Source organism: Arvicola amphibius, chromosome 10, assembly GCF_903992535.2.
Source record: "Arvicola amphibius chromosome 10, mArvAmp1.2, whole genome shotgun sequence".
Taxonomy (NCBI): Eukaryota; Metazoa; Chordata; class Mammalia; order Rodentia; family Cricetidae; genus Arvicola; species Arvicola amphibius.
The window spans coordinates 21,173,842-21,187,190 of NC_052056.1; the positions used below are offsets into that span (position 1 = coordinate 21,173,842).

Here is a 13,349-nt window from a genome sequence, read left to right on the forward strand (position 1 = left end):
GTCCTTCAGCATACCTACTTCACAGAGGAAACTACCAGACATTCTGCATGACACACAAGAAAGCAACTGATGGACTTTGCCATTACAAGGCAGAACAGATCTTCAATTTCCTGCTTCATGGAAAAGTCTTCTGGATAATATGGACCTGTAGGCTGAAGATGGATGCTTCATTGTTACAGAAGAACTTTGGGTAACTGAACAGGCAGTGAGGTGTCTCTGTTAATTCTAGAGTTTTGGAAGTTGCTTACAATGCACTTCCTGTTTACTTAGGTAATATATACTTCTGGGGTCTTTGATGGGGTTGAAGAATAGATAGTTATAGTTTTCCTTAGTTAAGATAAAAGATAAAGTAGATATAAATATTTTAACTCTAATTTTTCCTTGAAACCTGTTATTTGTAGGTAATCTTTCTATGCTAAAGTTAAAACCTTCCTATTTAGACAAAAAAGGAGAGGTGATGTGGCATTCCACTCTGTGTGCTGTGAATACCATTGGTTAATGAATAAAGCTGCTTTGGTCCTAGAGCAGAGCAGAATAGAGCTAGGTGGGAAAACTAAGCTGAATGCTAGGAGAAAATATATGGCGTCAAACAGACACCATGTATCTGTTAGAGGAGACAAACATGCCAGAACCTTGCTGGTAAACCATGAGACTTGTGGTAAAATATAAAATAATAGAAATAAGTTAATTTAAGATGTAAGTGCTAGCTAGAAATAATCTTAAAGTATTGGCCAAGCAATATTACAAATAATATAGTTTCTGTGTGATTATTTGGTGTCTGGGCTGCTGGGAACAAATGAATAGTCTCGGCCAACAATAGTCAATGCTGCTATTTATGTTTCTATTCATTTTCCTCTTGTGATGTACACTAACTGGAGCTGAGCACAACATTAAAACCATATAGAAGGACTGTTTTTCTATAAGGAGAGAATAATTTCTCTATTGATTTTAATTGTCTTTATAATGCTGTTGGTAACACTGGTTAGAAAATATTGGATAAATTCATTAGAAAAATTATTGAAAATGTCCTGAGCCCTTTTTGATTGAATGGATGAGTTTATTAAATTGAAAGAGAGAGAGGGGGGATGGGGCAGGCTTAGGTTACATAGTGGGCTCTAGGGTAGTTTGGGATATTGCTTATATCCATATCTCATAAAAAGGAAGAAAGAGGAGAATTAGGAAGGGAAGATGGAAGGAAGGGGAAGGGAGGAGGAGAGAGGCAGAATATAGATTTGTTGGAAGCAGAAGTAATAACAAAGTTAAAACTTGCATTTATCATTGATACAAACTTCTGAAGAGTAAGTTTATTCGGTGTTAACAGATTTTGTTATATACAACTACTCAAACAACATTTTATGCTTTTTAATTTTATGGGTGCTTTCCCCCCTAGGTTTAGGCATTGTAGAGCCATTGGGACATATAGATTTTTACCCAAATGGAGGAAGAAAACAGCCAGGTTGTCCTACAAACCTTTTTTCAGGTATATTAAAAGTATTTTCATTCTTTTTTCTTTTATTGAAAATGTACTTTTTTAGATGATATATTCTGAGTAGTTATAATGATTCAAAATGATATGAGAAAATATTTTACCATTTTGCTTTCATAATCTGTAGTTAATATTTTCATATCATTTTTTGCAAATGACAGAATAGTTATTGACAAAATATAATTTAAATTGATACCATTTAATGCACATAGGTTACTAACATATACTACATTTAGTAATAGATGAAGACTCTTTTTGTGTGTTTTTAACAATTTTAGTTCATCATTTTAAGTCATCTAAATTTAATTAAATTTTAATTTAATTTTAATTAATTTAATTAATTTAAATTTAATTTAAATTTTAGGAGGAATTTTAAGTCATCTAGAAAACATATATAGCTAAATATCTTAGAATTTGAGTTTGATCCCACAATCTAGCACTTATGATCAACATATTACCACTTATACATGGAGTTTTCAACCGTGACCAGTTGGTTGTACCATACATGTAGCAATGAATGGCCTCTGACTGTGGAATCTAGCTCACTTCGGCACCATGACAGGTTAATACATGGTCAAATGCCACCACAGTTAGAGAAGTTCAAACTAATGGACCATATATGAAAGATTGGGAGAGGGAGGTGAGATCAGTGAGTTGTAACACCACCTGTTTTCAGGGACATGTTTTACAATTGATCAAATGTTTAGGGGTATAGAGTTAGAAAGGAAAGACACCATAATAGTAATAATATAATTGTAGCCGTGCACTTGTGTAGCCTGTTAAATTTAAACAGCCAAGCTTTACATTTATGACTTTATGCAAATGTCTTGTTTATTTCATGAGAAAATCATGCCCAATTTAAGATTTTAATTGGTTGATATGTAACTATTTTGTGGTCAATGCTTTGCATGTAAAAGAAACACAGAATTTAATATAACTTAATGGTCAGTATTTCTCTAATTCTCTTGAACTTGATTTTATAGTTGTTTTGCTTGTTTTTCTCACCCTCAAGGAGTTAATTACATAAAATGTGACCATCAGAGAGCAGTGTACTTGTTCCTTGCATCTTTTGAAACAAACTGCAATTTTATCTCATTTCCTTGTTCCTCCTACGAAGAATACAAGAATGGTTTATGTGTGGACTGTGGGAACCTTCCCAAAGACATCTGTCCTAGACTTGGTAAGGGAACTTATATTTATTAAAATTCCTTTTGAAGATGAGTAACATCATTGTGGTAGTATTTTAGACTGGAGGCTAACTTGTGATTCATAAAATCTACTAATATATTATGGTTTGGTGGAAATTATCAATGGGGATAGCAGTAGATTTAGATTATGTATTTCCTACCTTTTTTCCTAAGGAATTTGCCAACCCCTTTTCCTAGGCATAGCGGCAGAAATTTCTACATTCCACATTCTTTTTCTTTTAATAGGAAATCTTTGGCACAAGTGAAGAGATGTACATCATAGCTAGCTTCACATTTGGTCTCAGCAGGTAGTCAAAAATTGCATGTGATTCATGCTTTCCATATCAGTAAGACATAGCAAGTACATTTACACTGGCAGCTTTTGAAAATGAAAGTCAGCCAATGGAAAATACGGAAAAACAATAGATTCCACAAGAAGAAAGGATTAAGTAGGAGGAGGTAAAGAGGATTAGGGGATGTCAATATATGGTATATTATATATCAAATATATTTATAGTTATTATACATATGAATAAAATGTGAATGAATAAACAAGTAAATAATATGTCAAGAAAAAATAAAAAAAAATAGAGCTTTACCGTCAGCCACATTCAAAGAGTCTGGTTTAATTGCATGTTCCATCAGTACCATTCCAACTGGTCTTGGTGATCTCCCGTTAGTTCTGTCCCACCGTCTCAGTGGGTGAACGCACCCCTCATGGTCCTGACTTTCTTGCTCATGTTCTCCCTCCTTCTACTCATCATCAGGACCTTGGGAGCTCATTCCGGTGCTCCAATGTGGGGCTCTGTCTCTATCTCCATCCATTGCCACATGAAGGTTCTATGGTGATATGCAAGATATTCATCAGAATGGATATAGGATCTGACTCTTTAAATGTGGCTGATGGTGGAGGCTGACTGAGAAGCCAAGGACAGTGGCGATGGGCTTTAATTTTACGGCATGGATGGGCTCTGTGTGAGCCTTGTCAGTTTGGATGCTCACCTTCCTGGACCTAGGGGGAGTTGGGAGGACCTTGAACTTAACATAGTGTAGGGAACCCTGATGGCTTTTTGGACTGGAGAGGGAGGGAGTGGGGGTATGGGTGGAGAGGAGGGGAGGGAAGGGGGAGGAGGGGAAGAGATGAAAATTTTTAATAAAAAAACGAGAAAAAACTGAAAAATAAGAAAAAAAAAGAAAAGAAAAACAGTTGAGTCCCAGTAGTCCAGATAGTTTAAATTCTTTCCGTCTTAATGTTGGGAGATGAGTTCACGGGTTTCGGAATGCATCACAGCAGAAAAAAAGCGTTGAAAATAACTTAAGGTTAGACTAAGTTGTTTTTGTCAAATAGCTTTGAGGGGAAAAACTTGGAAAACAATCTAAAGTTCGTAAGGACACATAGTTGAGTGATAGATTCATTAAGGTTAGGGATCAAAAACAAAGCAGCCCAATTATTATTAGCTTACATGCTTTTCTTGCTAGGATGGGTTGGTGACCAAACGGGATGATTAATTCCTGTGCCTGTTCTTACCCTCAGCTTCCTGATATAAAAACTGTTGATGAGTGGGTACACACCCTAAAGATTTAAAGCAGAGCTGACTGGTTGTTTTTCATATATAAAAGTTTAGGTCTGTGATTCTTCTAAGATTCCTTATAAGATTTCCTTTTGAAATAAAGAATAAAGTGATTGGTCTTTTCTTTGTAACAACAAAATACAGCCTGTCAACAAAAGAACTGGCTGAAAAAAAAATACCTTGCTTGCTCAGACTCTGTTAATCTGCAAGTCGTTTAGACATGAATGTGTACAAGTTCTTGGGACAACTTGTTTTCCACCTGTAATATGTAAAATGTTTAATCATGTAATGGATATGAAAAACATGTTGCTCTTTCCCTTGCATTCATTCATTTGAAAAATGGAATGTAACTACACTGTATTTTTTATATTGCTTGAAAGAATTTGCTAGAGTATATAAGACGTAAGGGGTAAAATAAAGTTGGTTAGAAGGAAAAAAAATAGAGCTTTAAAGAATTTCAGACACTGTTCAGTATTTTCCAAAGAAAATATTAGGTCTCAGCATGGTATAAACATATCAATATATGGTTAGTATTATGGAAGGGTATTCCTGAAATGTTTGCATGGTCAAAGCATCTCTAGGAATGGGACTGAAATGAACCCAGTGCATCAAGCTTTATTCTACCTTACTGAATGCACATGGAGCATAGCTATATAAAGCATGATCCATCCAGGATTTGTCAAATCCCCATTTCCACACATTTCTTCTGTCCACAAGACCTATAAGTAAAAAATCTTGTGTAATTTTCCCAATTAGGGAAATTTACTTATACTTCTAGATGGGATTGCTTTTCTGGTGGCATCATTTTTCCATCTGTGAGTCAAGGCAACCATATAGATTGCTTAAGAGCACAAGGTTGAGCTGAAGTTAAAAATTCTGAAATTTAAGTTTTTTCTCTACTATATGAACATTCAAAAGTTTTGAGGTAGATATACAGAGGCATTTGGCATTATTTAATATGTTACTAATTTAGTATTCAGTATGCACAAATATAAGAAATCCATTCAAAACATAGGATTTATATATGTATTTATATTACTTATATGCTTTTATATTATGGCATAATACAATAATGTAGCTGTAGGATAATTTTGGGTCTTCATTCATGGAACTAAACTGCATGTTAAAATTTTATGCAACTCACTTATTCTGGTGAATTTGCTAAAAAGAGTTATGCAAAAATTTCTGAATATATAATGGTATAAAAATGATACAAGTGTATTTCAGTCATACAAATTATGTCAGGATCTGATAGAACTTTCAGAGAGTGTAGTGATTTTTGTGAATCTTGAAAGTGAGTTACTTTAAAAATTATTGTAAAGCATCTTACATATTTCCAGCGTACCTTTTAATCTATATTTGATGCTGTACATTGACATTTAAGAATTTTAGTGATTTGGAGAATTTGTGTGTTACTTGATGGAATTCAATTTCTGTGCCTATTTCTTAAATCTTAGGTAACCAAGCTAAACCTTGGTGGAAAGAAGGTTTGAATGAAAAAATGGAAGGATGGCCTTTCAGGACCATTGCATTTTTGGATACTAGCAGCAGAAATCCATTCTGTGGTAAGTGGTTAGAATTTACATAAATGAACCACTATGCTCAAGCATATGTTATTTAGGGATAACTGAAACCTTCTTTATAATTAATCTTTAAGGATGATTTTCTTGCTTTCTAAACCTGTAAATTGAAGGGTCAAGTTACTTACTTTCAAGCCCAACGGTTAGAGAAGTGTAATAAGGCAGGTGATGTCAATCATGGGGGGAAAATACAAAAAGACAATGCAGTCAATATTCCCAAGCCATTTTAGAATCAACCCAGGCTAGCTCCATTTAGTTTCAAGCCCTAGCTGGTCATGATTTCTGCACTCACATCTCCATCCTTTTGATGTTCTTCTCCTTTTATTCCTACTTCTCCAGCTGCTTTCTTCATCTTTTCTTCTCCAACTACTTCTTGCATCGAAACTTATTTATAGTTCATAATTTCAGTTTCCTCCACATATATGTCAACTTCTCCATCTCTCACTCTTCATTATTAATATCTTTATTTCTAAAATAAAGCCTACTGATGACTTTTCAATAGTAATTTCGGCCAATTATTTTTAAAGCTTTAGTTTTTAAGCATTGTTTGTAGTTTTTGTGTGTGTGTGTGTGTGTGTGTGTTTGTGTGTGTGCCCACACTCATGAATGCAGGTGCTCATAGAGACCAAAGGCATTTAATCTCCCTGGAGCTAGAGTTACAGGCATTGGTGAATCACTTCACATGTCTGCTGGGATTCCAACTCCTGTCTTCTGCCAGAGCTGCATGACTCCTAATCACTGAACATTTCTCTATTTCACTGTGCGCCCTTTTGTTTTGGGATAGCACTTCCCTGCATGTATCTACTTGAGGTATAACAGCTCAGTAGGCAATGAAATGATGATTAAAGTTGTCAAGCAAATTTAGTTGTATTTATTAATGAGGACATTAAGAGACTTACAATATTTCACTATGTCCTTGAAAAATAAAATGTTGTCTTATGTTATTTTTCTATTTGATTTTATGTTTGCAAGGAAGTCATAATGTAGTGTCAATTTAACCAAATTATCACTATCCTCAAGACTGATGATTGACTGGCAGGTTTTTATTCTTCAAAATATGAATTCTTTAATATTTTCTATAATGATGTGACTCATAGTATGTTTGCCACAGTTCAGAGCAGATCCCACTCCCAAGAATAGTTGGGCAAAATAATCTCTAGTCAATAGTGAGAAAAAATTAGAAAACTCAAAGTTGGGTGTTGCAGAATATAGGGTAGATATGGTGGATGTGGGAGGGGCTAAGGGTGAGGATAAATGTGGTCAGAATAATGTTTCTGAAATTCTCAAAGAATTAGGAAAAATATTTTGGAAATAACCCAACAAGAAATAGAATGCATTTTCCATTCATAAAATTATTCTCTCTTAAATTTTTGTTTGCATAAAATATGGGACTATCATGTGTGCTTGTGTACATTTCTTGCATTTGTGACAAAACAAAATGAAGTTTGTAATATAATATGAATAACATTCTGCATTTTTATTTTGTAGTTTATTATTTTTCTCTCAGTATAGTTCCTTATAACAAAACTATGAAGGATGGCTTAATTTCATTTAGTTTATTAAGCCAGCATGACCAACTTTCATATCCAAGGCTCTATGAGTAAGTACCACTTTTTATTTTCTTCTTTGAGAAATTAAATTTGCTTATTTGCAGATCTATACATTGTTCAGTAGATAATGCTGAATTAATTTTTTCAATGCACGGGCTTTCATATCATGTTTACCTCTCATGTTCTAGAATTTCCTTCTATGGGAAGACAGTGAATATGTAACAGGCAGCCCGTGATTCACAGCTCATGGTCACAAATGTTCCAGGGACAAAAGGAGCCATTTTTGTTACATATTTGACCCTCAATTCCAGTATTTATCCTCACGATCTTGCTTGCTCACTTCCTCCAGATTTTGTGAAATATGATTTTCGCAGTGTTGTAAATAAAACTACAGTGACATCTAGAGTGGCACAAATTTAACATTTATAAAACTCCACATTACAAAGCTCCCAAATGTATGTTGAGGTATCTTTTTTCCTCAATTCCAAATGAATTTTTACATGTATATGACTATATGTACATGTTTCTAATGTTACTTAAACGTCAAGCTCATTTTCAGCTCAAGTTTTCTGAATATCTTTTTAATCTTAGATAAATTCTTAAGTTTTTTTCTCTTAAGCCAAAAAATGATATAAATGTTTATTTTGTTGAAAATTAATGCTTCCAATATGCTGGTTTAACCATCTTGAAAGGGAAACTGCTTTCATGTCTGCTGATTAAATGAATAATACACTTTATTTAGCAATTAATATGGCATAAATTGGCTTCAATCTTTCCTGTTATTGGTGACTTTTGGGTTTGCAGGAGTCACAGTTGTTATCTCCAAAGTTTACTGTCATTGCAGCTTAAGTAACAATAACATGAACTGGCCAATAAACTAAATATAATGTGTGGTGAATCTTGGATCTGAACATATTGTAACATACAGATTTATTCAGTTATCTTCTATGAGAGAGGAAAACCTCCTTGCCTGGAAGCAAGTTTAGTTATCAAACAATGGAAACAGCCTCCTTAATATTAAAATGATATTAATATTTAATTAAAAATCTGCAATGACATAAAAAATATAGTACATAGCCAAATCACATAGTAGATGTGATATGGAACATAGAAAAATTTCAAATCTTGGAATTTATGAAGAAGATCAAAAGAAAAAAGTTCATGTTGACAAAAAAAACTGAAAAACTTCATAAAGAAGTAAAGCTACCAGTTTCCATCATGAATGCTATGATCATTCTCAGAAATGAAATACTGCGTCAACATCAGGAACGTAAAAATTGAAATAAATATTTTAATATTGCATTACATGACTATAACTTAAATTAATAAGAATCATTGCAGACGACACGGAAATGATAGTGTAAAAGTAATTTTTCTTCCCATTTTCACCTTCTTTCAGTCACTGAAAAAGATATAGAACATATATAAGAATTTTATTCTAAATTCCTTACTTTTATCAAGGTCCATGTTTCATTAAGAGAACATTTTGCCCAAGCTTGGACATTGATTATATATCGTATGTTATAATATCAACTGCTGCTTAGTAAATAGTTCATTAATACAGATCTCTTAAATTGTAAAAAGGTTTTGGATATATTACACCCACATAGATAGCCTACTGTTTATTCTTACCAGAAATATACTGTTAGATTTTAAATTATTTCATTTATCCAGCGCATTACTTATGACAAAACATATCCAGGTGTTATAGGGATATCTGCACACTTAAACCAAAATCGTGTTATTGTTCAGAAGAAAGTCACAAAAGACTGGTGAAGGCTAATGCATAACTGAATCTGTGTAGGGAGCTGAATGATAGATTAGCACTTCATGTGCTATCAGAAGGCAGAAAAGGAGTAAACACATTTGAACGTAATACAATCCCATAAGCAAACTGGGAAAAGTTGCTTTGGAAGGCTCAGAGAAGACAGAGTGACTGAACTCATAAATAGCACGTAGACCAAACTCCTAATACAGTTGCTCCATTTCTTCCAGTAGGTAAGGAAATTTGTTCTGATTTGCTTTGCAAACAGTGAAACACTGTGAAATAGTGATGAATTTTGCTCATAATGGATTCAGTACACAAAGGGATAACATTATGACGACATGTATATTTATTACAATATCTCAACCTAAGCTTGGCTATGGTTTTTCTATTAGAGCTATTTGTCATTTGAACTTTTCTTTGAACACTAGAAGAATCAAAGAATCTTGAAAGACTATGCATTTCCCATTCATGAACTGAAATGGAAATATTTGCTCTTTATACAAAATGCCCAAGATTATAGAGAAAACACTTAGAATCACCTTTGACTATTGCACATATAAATGCTGAACTTGTGTTTGCATCATACTTCTTCTACTTCTTCTTCCCCCCTCCTGATCCTTCTTCCTGTCCCTTTCCTCCTCTGCTTCCTCCCCTCCCCATCCTACTCACCTGCTCTGTACAGGATGTGTAAACACTCGATGTTTTGGTTCATTATTTTATTAGTAAATTGGGACATCACTGGAAATGTTCTGGCTCCTGATTTTTGTACAGATTGCTGTGGTGTGATTTTTTTTAAGTCACTTAAAAGTACTTGGTTATTAAAGTATGATTTGAAATGTAATGTTTTATAAATTTAGGATTTTATTTACTTATTGATGGAGGACTCTCATTGGTTAATAAAGAAACTGCCTTGGCTTTTGACAGGACAGGATTTAGATAGGTGGAGTAGATAGAACAGAATGCTGGGAAGAAGGGAAGTTAGTCAATTGCCATGCCTCTCCTCTCTGGGTCAGATGTCATGGAGCCAGCCACCAGGTCAGACATGCTGAATCTTTCCCAGGAAGCCACCACAGATTATTAGAAATGGTACACAGATTATTAGAAATGGGTTAATCAAGATGTGAGAGCTAGCCAATAAAGGCTAGAGTTAATGGGCCAGGCAGTGTTTAAAAGAATATAGTTTCCGTGTAATTATTTTGGGTAAAGCTAGCCGGTGGCTGGAGCCGGGTGACGCGAAGTGGCCCACAACTCCTTCTACAAATGGCGTGTGTGAGCCAGGCGGGATGAAAAGCAGGCCTGCTCATCCCATCACTACAATTTATTTTTAGTATATTGATTGTGCATATTTGTGTGTGTGATGGGAGGGAGGGTAGAAATGCTACCCCTTGCGTATGGAGGTCAGAGGATATTTCATGGGTTTTCAGTCTCTGCTTCCATCATGTGGGTTCTAGGAATGAAACTCAGACTGTTAGGTGTGGTAGGCTTTACCCACTAAGCAATATCACCCACACTCATGGTAGGTAGATGTTCAGATTATGACAGTCCATCAGATGGGTGATAGTGAGATTAAAGGAAATTTTAGAGTCTTCAGAAATGGCTATTGTATTTGAGTGATAGACAAAAGAAACTAGATGGGTTCAGTGAAAAAAAAAAAAAAAACAAAGACCAAGAGAGAACCTATAGATTCTAAGGATTCCAAATTTATGTGTGACGATTTATCTAAATTAGAAAATTGAGAAAGGCAAAGTAGTGTAGAATAACTTCAAAGTTTGAAATGTAGACCCTCAAAAATATTCAAAATGCCATTCCATACCAAACCATTATATGTGAAGTAGAGGGTTTTCTATGGGATGTATCTAATTTATTCATTCAATAAATATTTGGATATAATACACTGGCAAGGAAGCATGTGAAACAGTGGCTATACATACATATATAGAGAGACTTTAAATTAAAGCATATATATATATATATATATATATACACACACACACAGTAGTATCTATGTATATACTAGTGCAGCAGATAGACTTTAAATTAAAAGTGAAACCAAATTATGATATTTATCATTCCTTCAGATGGTCTTTAAGGATTGCTTACACTGAAATAGTCTGAAGACAGTGCAGAGAGTAAGAATTTAGAGACTGAGAGTGATTGAGAGAAGGGAAGAAAGAAAGTAAAAGGGAGAGGTGAAAAGAGAAGAGAAGGGAAGGAAAAGGAAGGGGAGGGGAGGGGAGGAGAGGAAAGGGGAGAGGAGAGGAGAGGAGAAGAGGGGAGAAGAGGGGAGGGGGGGGGAGGATTTCCATGCTCTTTCCTTTAATCTAATTCCTTCTGTTTTCTTTTCCCCATTTGCTTCTTTCTTCTGACCCAAATCTTGTGGTTTCTCTGGTTCAACTTGCTTAGGCCCTTAATTTTAGCTTCTGAGAGATGACGGTAAAGAGAGTTCTTGGATTTGGACAAAACTATAATGACAGGAATTATTTTATAGACTTATATTTCTGCCACACAGAGATAAAGAATTGAGGAAAGGAGTAAAAAACAGGATAAAAGTATGGTTTTACACCACACGTGATTAACTAATAGCTTTGTGATTTCAAGAAAGCAATCCGTATGATTTGAACCTAACTTTTCTTGATATGACCATTTTTATAATATCATTAAAAGGAGGGTACTGGCTAAATAAAGTCCAAGTATATGGTTGAAGCCTTGTTACTATCCTTGATACATTGAGAGTGATCATGAAATTATGTTTATAAAATATCACTTTTACTTTTCATTTTAAATCTCAGTATTTTATTGATTTTTTTAAGGAAAATATTCTAAAATGTGTTGGTGAATAACATTTTTCATTTGAAGTCCTAGTCAACTGAAAGAATTGCAGTGGCTGAAGAATGATCTACAAAGTCAAATACAGGATAAACAATCTTGAAGAAAACATGCTTTTCTCCATGTTCATATGGAGATGCATACACCCTCACTGTTATTTTACTCTGTCTTGTCTGACCTTTGCCCTATAAAATTATCTTGTGTTTCATTAACATTGCACTTATTTTAGAAAAGTATGTTTAAAGTTATTAACAAACTGAGAATATCATTTTTTTTCCTGCTTAGGAAGAGCAAACCATTTGATAATCTCAAAGAATTCAAGATCCTTGCTCAGTTCAAAAAGGATGTTGTGAACATTTCATGCATTTATATCTCATACTTGCAGTCCTCAGATTCTTACTGTTCCACGTGCCAATACAAATTCCAGAGTCTTGTGTTAAAGTCACTTACCAATCCAGAAAGGTAGGAACTCTAAATTTTTATTACAATATTTTGTCTTAATATTCAACTGCTCTTTAAAATTTGGCTAAGAATTTATGTATGAAAATGGGGGTTAATTTTATTATAAAAGGATCTCAAATGTTTAAAAAAAGACATAAAATGTATTTTTTATCTTGAGTGATACTTATGGTAGTTCATAATTACATTATCTGAGGAACAGAAAAACACATAATTTCAAAAGGTATTGGTAAGGTTGAAATTGACACAGTACAGTCATAAAAGATATATAAATATTTTCCTTTTTGTTTGTTTATTTTCAGCTCCAAACAGTTTTTTATTAGAGTTTAAGAGGAAAAGAATAGGACAAGAAAGCTGTAAATCTCTGCAGTGCAGTGAGGATCGAAGCAGAGAAGAGAATAAGGGGAGAGAGAAAGAAACCCCATTCTTTGTGTTAGGGTGGACAAGGTTCAGGTGGGATTCTTAACACCATTGAAAAAGTCAGGCATTGTTCTACACAACTACCATTTCACTATTGGATGAATGGATACAGGGGAGTCATGGGACTTGCTGACCAGCCAGGCTAGTCCACACAATAATCTCCAGGTTCCATAAGACATCAAAGAATCAATGTAGAAAGTGATAGGGAAAAACAGAAACATCATCTCCTGGCCTCTGCATATGCATGCACCACACATATGCACATGCTTACATGTATATCCCATGCATAAGTACATGCACTACATATACAAACATGCAAACATACATATCCCATATCCCACCTACATTCCCATAATAGAAGAAGTGGTTTGTGGATTGATTGTAATCTCTTTAGTTGGTTGTAATGTTTCTACTTTAATTGACACACACACACACACACACACACACACACATATATATATATATATGGATCTCAACTCTCTTTTATGAAAGTGTAGTATAG

General features: G+C 34.3%; 1 protein-coding gene across 1 annotated transcript in view; it reads left to right on the plus strand.

Annotated features, from left to right (window-relative positions):
• The window catches only part of Lipi (lipase I), a 130,679-nt gene that overhangs the window by 10,671 nt on the left and 106,659 nt on the right, over positions 1 to 13,349 (plus strand). The window contains exons 5-9 of the mRNA XM_042055801.1: positions 1,391 to 1,480; positions 2,499 to 2,666; positions 5,702 to 5,809; positions 7,313 to 7,424; positions 12,254 to 12,430. Of these exons, the coding sequence (XP_041911735.1) occupies positions 1,391 to 1,480; positions 2,499 to 2,666; positions 5,702 to 5,809; positions 7,313 to 7,424; positions 12,254 to 12,430 (655 nt within the window). The remainder of the gene's footprint in view (positions 1 to 1,390; positions 1,481 to 2,498; positions 2,667 to 5,701; positions 5,810 to 7,312; positions 7,425 to 12,253; positions 12,431 to 13,349) is intronic.